General features: G+C 35.5%; 1 protein-coding gene across 1 annotated transcript; it reads left to right on the plus strand.

The window, feature by feature from the left end:
* Window positions 1–974: 974 nt before the first annotated feature.
* Window positions 975–3,488, plus strand: LOC142318136 (uncharacterized). The gene is made up of 2 exons (XM_075354675.1): window positions 975–1,266; window positions 1,363–3,488. Exons 1-2 carry the CDS (start codon window positions 1,097–1,099, stop codon window positions 1,577–1,579), a joined length of 387 nt encoding a protein of 128 aa, XP_075210790.1. The 5' UTR covers window positions 975–1,096; the 3' UTR covers window positions 1,580–3,488.
* Window positions 3,489–8,147: the final 4,659 nt, after the last annotated feature.

Consider the following 8,147-nt stretch of genomic DNA (forward strand, 5'->3'; position numbering starts at 1 on the left):
GCTTTCCTAAATCGGCAGCACCTCGTCGCTATCTTCTTCGATATAAAAAAGGCGTATGACACAGCCTGGCGACGTGGTATTCTTAACACTCTCAAAGAATGGGGAATCAAGGGCAATATGCTTGCTTTTATCCGGGGATTCTTAAATCACAGGAGGTTTTAAACCGGATGTTTATATTTTTACATAGTATAGGGTTAATGCAAAAAATTTAATAAGTATGTATTCTTTCGTAATTGTATGTATTGTCCTATGTATTGTTTTTGTTATCCGAGTAGGGAGCCTTTTACACTCCCTATCGGATTTTTTTTGTTTTGTTTTTTTTTCTTCGTCTATATATATATATATATATATTCATTTTTTTGTTTTTTTTTTAAACTCATCTGTGATATTAGTTGTAAGATTTTTGTGATATTAGTTTTAAGTTTTATCTCCTTTTTTAGTTTTAAGTTTTATTTATTTTTAATGTGATAGTTTTTAACATAGTTTTAAGTTACATATTAGTGTTTTTGTTATCCGAGAATGGGCCTTTTACACCCATTTCGGATTTTGATTCTGTGATAGTAGTTTTAAGTTTTAATTTTATCTAAAAACCTTAAATTATTATTATTATTATTTTTATTTATTTATCTATTTATTTATTTTCCGGGCGATGATAACGCACTTCCGTTTTTCGCCCTAAAAAAAAAAAAAAAAAATATCTCTTTGCAAAATTGTTTCATTCATTTACCGATTCGTGATCAGTGAACACAGTATTATTGTAAAATTAAAAAAACTATTTAGTGTAGTTTTTTCATCACCTTAAGCAACTAGGTAAGTTATTTTATGTAATATGACTAAGGTAATATTAAATGACATAAATAATATAATTTAAAAAATGAATATATAAAATAAATAAATGACATAGATAATATAATTTAAAAAAAATATATATACAAATATATATGATGATTTTATAAATTTAAAAAAAAATATATATATATCTTCTTCTTCTGTTACTGTCTGAAACACACAAAAAAAAACAATTACCATTTTTAAAAAAACTAATGTTACGATATATGTTATTTTAATTTGTTTTAGATATTACAAAAAATTTGAAATGGTATCACCGGTAGTTATCCAAGCAATAATTAACAATGTCATCCGTCTTCGATGGGACCTGTCTGACTCTGAGGAGATGTATCTCCTTTCAGCCCTTCTACGGTATCAGAAGAACATCCTGAACTGTTTGAAGGAAGAAGGCAGACGCTTTGATGGCAACATAAAATGGTAATTAAAAAACGTTAATATTTTTTTTGTAAATGTACTGTTTTTTTTTATTTTTTAAAGTAGTCAATATGTACTAAAATTATTCTGTTTCTACAGGTACGTTGCAGCAAATGTTGAATTGATGAAGCGGACACAACTCGAAGACGGAGTAGAAACAACATATACCAATTTGTATTTGCATGGAAAAACTAGAACGGTGATAAATTTGGACGATAACACCGACGTTGTTGAAGAATCATGGATAGAATCAGTGGAGAAAATTATAGACACTGACCAAATTCATCAACAACGGCAGCGGATGGGTAATGAATAAAATAATTTATATTGATTTAAATATTATCCGTTACCGTCCGTTATATGGCGCCTCTAGTTCATTTATAAAAACACCAAAAAAACTTGTAAAAAGAGAGGCAATAGTTAATGTAAAAAATCCGCATGATGAAAAATGTTTCCTATGGTCCGTACTAGCATACCTGCATGACCAACCGGGTCGTCACTATCGTCAGAGTTGGTATGCACGCTTTGAACATGAAATTAACATGAACGGGATATCATATCCAGCAAAGGTAAAAGACATTGATCGCTTCGAGGTGTTGAACTCCACAATAAGCATCAATGTCTACGGCTATGAGGAAGATAACGATCGCGTGTACCCGGTACGTGTTACCGAAAACCGCGATCGTACCCACTGCATACACCTATTGCTGCTTGCAGGGGAGACGAGAGATAAATTTCACTACTGCCTTATAAATACCAAACCTGGTATGAACGGGCTATCTCGTCTCCTTTCAGGTCTTACAAAACATCGGTGTAGCAGCCAATATTGCCCTTACTGTTTGCACCGTTTCAGTTCATCAGACCCACTTGTCGCTACACAAAACCTAAACCAACATTTGATCGAGTGTAAGCGACACGGTGCACAAAGGATAAGAGTACCCGATGATATGCTGTCCCCCTATTTGAAGGACATAAAGAGATGTCCCGTAAAGAAATTATTGACTACATTGTACGACAAACAAAAATACGTTTTACATTACAGAAACCTAAAGTTTTACACTCGACTAGGACTGAAAGTGAAAAACATTCACAGAGTTCTGGAATTCTCCCAGTCGCCTTGGTTGAAACCGTACATCAACTTCAATACTGAAAAGCGTGCACAAGCACGAAACAGTTTTGAAAAGGACTTTTTTAAGTTGATGAACAACGCGGTGTACGGCAAGTCCTTAGAAAACGTACGAAACAGAATAGACTTCCAACTGGTCACTAACGAACGTAAATTGGATAAGGTGATTGCAAAACCGAGAGTTAAGGCTTGGTACATCTATAACAAGGATGTCGTTGGGGTAAGTCTGAAGAAAACGGAGATATTTCTCAATCGTCCGATCTACATCGGATTTACCGTATTGGACATTAGCAAAATGATCATGTACGAATTCCACTATGACTACATGGTGGAAAAGTACGGTCATAATATAAATCTTCTAATGACCGATACGGACAGTCTGATGTATCATATCGTGACCGATAACGTTTACAACGATATTCTTCACGATATCGATCGGTTCGATACTTCAGATTACCCTCGCGATCACGCATGTTTTAGTAATACCAATAAGAAACAACTTGGTAAATTCAAAGACGAAATGAATGGAAAAGCTATTCGTGAATTTGTCGGACTTCGTGCTAAGATGTATAGCATTCTCGAATTCGACAAGAAAGAGAAGAATGTAGCAAAGGGTATTCCTAGAGTATCCATTGCAAAGGATCTTAGACACGATCTGTACAAAAAAAGTCTTTTTAATGATTCCGTTACGTATACAAGCGCGTACGGAATCATAAGCACTTTGCACAATATATTTTCCATTAACAAGTCAAAGAAATCGCTTTCACCTTACGACGATAAACGTTACATATTAGAAAATAAAATCAACACATTTTCATACGGACATTACAGTATAATCAAAAAACGTAAACTCCCACCCAACAATGACGACAGCACTCCCCAAAAGAGGCCAAGAACTGTAAACGAAGTGCTCATAGCCCACGGTCATGACTATTGTAGACCAAGAACCGTAAACGAAACCCTAATAGCCCACGACCATGACTATTGTTAATTTTTTTTATCATGCGGATATATATTGCTTTTCTTTAAAAAAAACTATTATGTATTATTATAACTAAAAAAATTATGTATGTAATATAAAATAAATTATTGTATTATATTATGTGTTATTTTTTTCTTAAGTAAAAAAAAACCCTACATACCTCCTCATTAAACTTCTGAGCATTAATACTTTGAATTCCATTGTGGTGTTTCTTGATAAAAAAAAATTTTAAATAAATTTGGTTAATACTCTAGTATTGTTATGCCGAAATTCTATTAATAATCTATAGTAATCTTCTTTGAAGAAAACTGCTGCACCAGGTCAAGATTGTGACACCCTAAATAGAAAACGTAAATTTTCCAAGATTCTATTTGAAAAAAAAACAACCTTAAGCTAGAATTATAATTTAATGTACTTACTAGTAGCACCATCCATCGCTGATGGAATCATCCTTCCACCAGTTGCGTACCGTTATATTAACAGTAGATCCATTTTGTAATTTAAACTCGTGATTAATATAATCCATTTTACTAAGATGTGTGGTCAAATGTAAACTAGCATACGTTATGTTTGAAACATAACCGAATGGACTGTTCACATATGGACACACATCACTCAAATGTACTATATTTACCCCACGTAAAAATAAATATAAAATGGTATCTATCGGAAGATATTCGGTGAATAATCCGAAGAAATTATCTACTGTAACTCAAACTAATACGCATATGGTGATCTTGTGAATTATGAAACATATGTTTCAAAAGTATCATCTCCTCTTTTGAGGGTTGTGATATTATCGACTGTTTTAGTATCACCACCCACGACATGTAAACCAGAGATGATGCTGATGGCATTTTGAATAACTAACTCACTTGGTACTCGATTATAAATGCTGTTTCAATTACTATACCCCCTCCACCCTATTTCTACCCCACCATACCCAATCAACACCTAATGTTTAAAAAAATACATAATTTAAAAATATTACATACCTTTCAATTCCACATTATGATGATATTTCACGCCGACAGAGGGCACACCTTCCATCGTTTACGATCAACATTCCTGCACACCCGTCGCAGTACCTATGGTTGCATCCTTCAACCTGAACAGATACCGGTTCTGATAAACAGACCGGGCATCTGTTTAAGTTGTCAACAATTGATCCAGCGACGGATTGCAGACTTTCTTGTACCATAAATGATGCCGAAGATTGTGCTTCTGACGACGACGTAGGTAAGGTAATGTCAGTATTGCTGGAGGTGGTCTAATGTGTGGTCGTCTTGGTGGAGACGCTGTAGGTAATGTTAGTATTGCTGGAGGTGGTCGTCTTGGTGGAGACGCTGAAGGCGGTCGTCTTGGTGAAGACGCTGTTGGCAATGTTAGTATTGCTGGAGGCGGTCTAATTAGTGGTCGCCTTTGTTGAGGTGATGGTGGTGGAGACGCTGGTGACGGTAGCGGTGTTGACTGTTGAGATTGTTCTTCCTCCATCTCCCTCATTATTCTATAACACCTCCTTTTAATTCGGTTTGCTGAATTAACAATATCTTGACACACGAAGTATACCTCTTCAGCGTCGTCAGTGTTTCTTAAGAGCCTCACACAGGCATGATTAATTGAGGCTCTTGCTGATGAAATTTCGCGGATGTTCTCCATCTTAACCCAGTGAAGTTTTAACAGCGAATGCTATACATAACGTTTACTTCAATAATGTAAACTTGTTATCTCTGTAGGCGTTTCCGTTAAAAGCACTAGTATATTATATGTTAAACTCATTATCAATTTCAGTAGTTTTAATTGCAACTGCATTTTTTTTATCGTATATAATTTATGCAGTTATTAAAACGCAATAACAAGGAAAATAATATTATTTTCCTTGTTCTTGATATTATTTTAAAATAATATTATTTTAGTATTTTTTTTCCTTGTTCTTTAAAATAATATTTTTTTAATAATTTTTCCTTGTTCTTTAAAATAATAATTTTTTAATATTTTTTCCTTGATCAGTTTTAATAATTTTTATCACTGTTGTTCCAACTAGTATTTACAATGGATGTGTTTTTAGACTTAATACTTTTTACACTATTACAAGAATTGGTAATAAAAAGATTTTTGTTCCAAAGTGGTCAAGTAAATTATCTACTGTACCGATTCAAACGCCTAAAAAACTAGTCTTATTAGGCTTTATTTATGAAGGTGATGGTCTACGAGTAAGATGCGTAGATTGTGGTGTATGTGTAAATATGTGGGAACAATTTGATAACCACCAAACACATAAAACCTCTTGTAAATTTTATTAAGAAAAAAAAACACATCTATAAATTTAAAACGGTCCTTTTCAGGACCTCCCTAAACCCCCCGATTCGATACTTGAGAATAAATTATTAACTGATTTACAGTATTGTAAATCAATTAATGATTTGACTATTTAATCGATACGGCCGGTGCCAAGGCCGGGATATAAGAGTGGTGAGGCGGGTAAAAAAAAAAAAATAACGAAATAAAGATCCTTTTTTTTTCTTCCTATTCCTATCCAAATACACAAACACACACGAAATACGGTCACAGTACAACAATGAACGTCAAGACGTCAATAGCTAAAGAGCTCCATCGACAGGCGCGTCGAAACTACCCCACAAGACGCGTTGAACTTAAAAGGTATTTCAGACCTATATCAAGCTGACCTTGTTGAGATGATACCGTATGCTAAATCGAACAAAGGTTATCGTTACATACTGACGATAATAAATTGTTTTTCTAAACTAGCATTTGCCGTACCGATTAAAACCAAAACTGGTACGGAGATCGTTAAAGCCCTCAAACCCATATTGGATAAACACAAGATGCGACATTTTCAAACCGATTTCGGTAAAGAGTTCTACAATCCGTCGGTTAAACAACTCTTACAGTCGTACAATAAAAATCACTGTTCCACACATTCGGATAAAAAAACGTCGATAGTCGAACGATTTAATCGAACACTGAAAACGATGATGTGGACAAAATTTACCGAACAAGGAACCTACAGGTGGTTAGAATTACTACCGAAATTGATCGCAAAATACAACAACACCAGTCACCGCACTATCGGAATGAAACCGAAAGATGTAAATAAGCGAAACCAAGTAGCTGGTTTACAGCGGTTAAATACGGTACTCTATCGAAAACCTACTTTACTGAAATACAATGTCGGCGATCGAGTGCGTATAAGCAAATTTAAAAAGACATTCGCCAAAGGATATCTACCGAATTGGACGAATGAAATATTTATCGTACATAAGGTACATGATAATACGCGTCCGTGTACTTACACGTTGATCGATGATCACGGTGAGGTGGTGAGTGGTAAATCTTACGCTGAAGAGCTCACTAAAAGTAACGTTACAAATAATGTGTATTTAGTCGAGAAAGTCTTACGAAGAAAAGGCGATAGGCTATTTGTAAAGTGGCAAGGGTTTGATGGAAAACACAACAGTTGGATACATAAGGCGGATTTGGTGTAGTGAATCGATCAGTCATAAACATGAAGTTGGAACGTCAACAGGTCGGTAATATTACGCTAGAGAACTTCGACGATTATACAGGAGCCGGGTGTGGAGAGGGAAAAAAGTCTCGTCATGGACCTCTTCTACCGAATACAATCAGATGAATTATCTGCGGACCGTCTAATTGCGGAAAAACAAATGTCCTATTCAACTTGCTGTTCTCACCGGTCGGTTTACGATTCAGAAATATTTACGTGTTTTCCAAATCGCTGTACCAACCGAAATATAAGTTTCTAGAACATGTCATGCCCGGTGTTCCGGAGATCGGCTATTTTGCCTATTCTGAAAACGATCATGTAATGGCATCTGACGAAGCGGAACCGAACTCGATAATGATTTTCGACGATGTAGCTTGCGAAAAGCAACATAATATTCGCAAGTACTTTGCAATGGGACGACACAACAACTTCGATAGCTTTTATTTGACACAGACATATTCTAATGCCGGGAAGCACCTTGTACGGGACAACGCAAATCTGCTTCTTATATTCAAACAAGATGACCTCAACTTACATCACATATATCAAGATCATGTAAATACCGATATGAAATTCGATCGGTTTAAAAGTCTGTGCGGTGTTGCATGGGGAAAACGACATGGATTTTTGGTTATGGATAAGGAGAGTGATATCAACGGTGGACGGTATAGAGTAGGTTTGGTTTTTTTTGTAAAAGAAATCAGTTGATAGTCGGTAACAATGGCAAGCATACACACTTACGAGGACGGTATACCGTACGCTAACGCGATACATTTTAGACAAAAGCCGCAAAACAACTTGTGTTCCAAATATTTTAGCGCCCGTCAGAAGTTTTGCGGCAACTACGTTTGTCGCAAAGTGAATTACTGTGAAAATAAAGACCGACGTTGTTGGCGACATGTAAAAAGAATGAATCGTGACTATCCGTTGGTCATTCTGTTGATGATTACTAGCGAAGGTAAGATTTTCAATAAGCGTATATGGTTAAAATTTTTAGAAGAATGCGACAAGTACGAGATGCCTATCGAACTGGTGGTTTACGATAAAAACATGTTCAACACAACAGTCCGACACGGATGGAACTTTATTTCAAGATTTAGACCCTCTCCGTTCGTGTACAAAAAGCCTTTATTGGAACTTCGAAACCGTCATGCGTCTATGGACTATACAAACGTTTACATGCACATGTTGGAATACGGTAGTCGCCTAGAAGGAGCGAGATGCTGTATAGTGATCACGGAACGAACTAT

The sequence above is a fragment of the Lycorma delicatula genome, chromosome 1, assembly GCF_047948215.1.
Source record: "Lycorma delicatula isolate Av1 chromosome 1, ASM4794821v1, whole genome shotgun sequence".
NCBI classification, from domain to species: domain Eukaryota; kingdom Metazoa; phylum Arthropoda; class Insecta; order Hemiptera; family Fulgoridae; genus Lycorma; species Lycorma delicatula.

Coding starts and splice junctions, on each gene's coding strand:
- LOC142318136 (XM_075354675.1), top strand. CDS start 1,097: ATGGTATCACCGGTAGTTATCCAAGCAATAATTAACAATGTCATCCGT. Junction 1,267..1,362: donor TTTGATGGCAACATAAAATG/GTAATTAAAAAA, acceptor CTGTTTCTACAG/GTACGTTGCAGCAAATGTTG.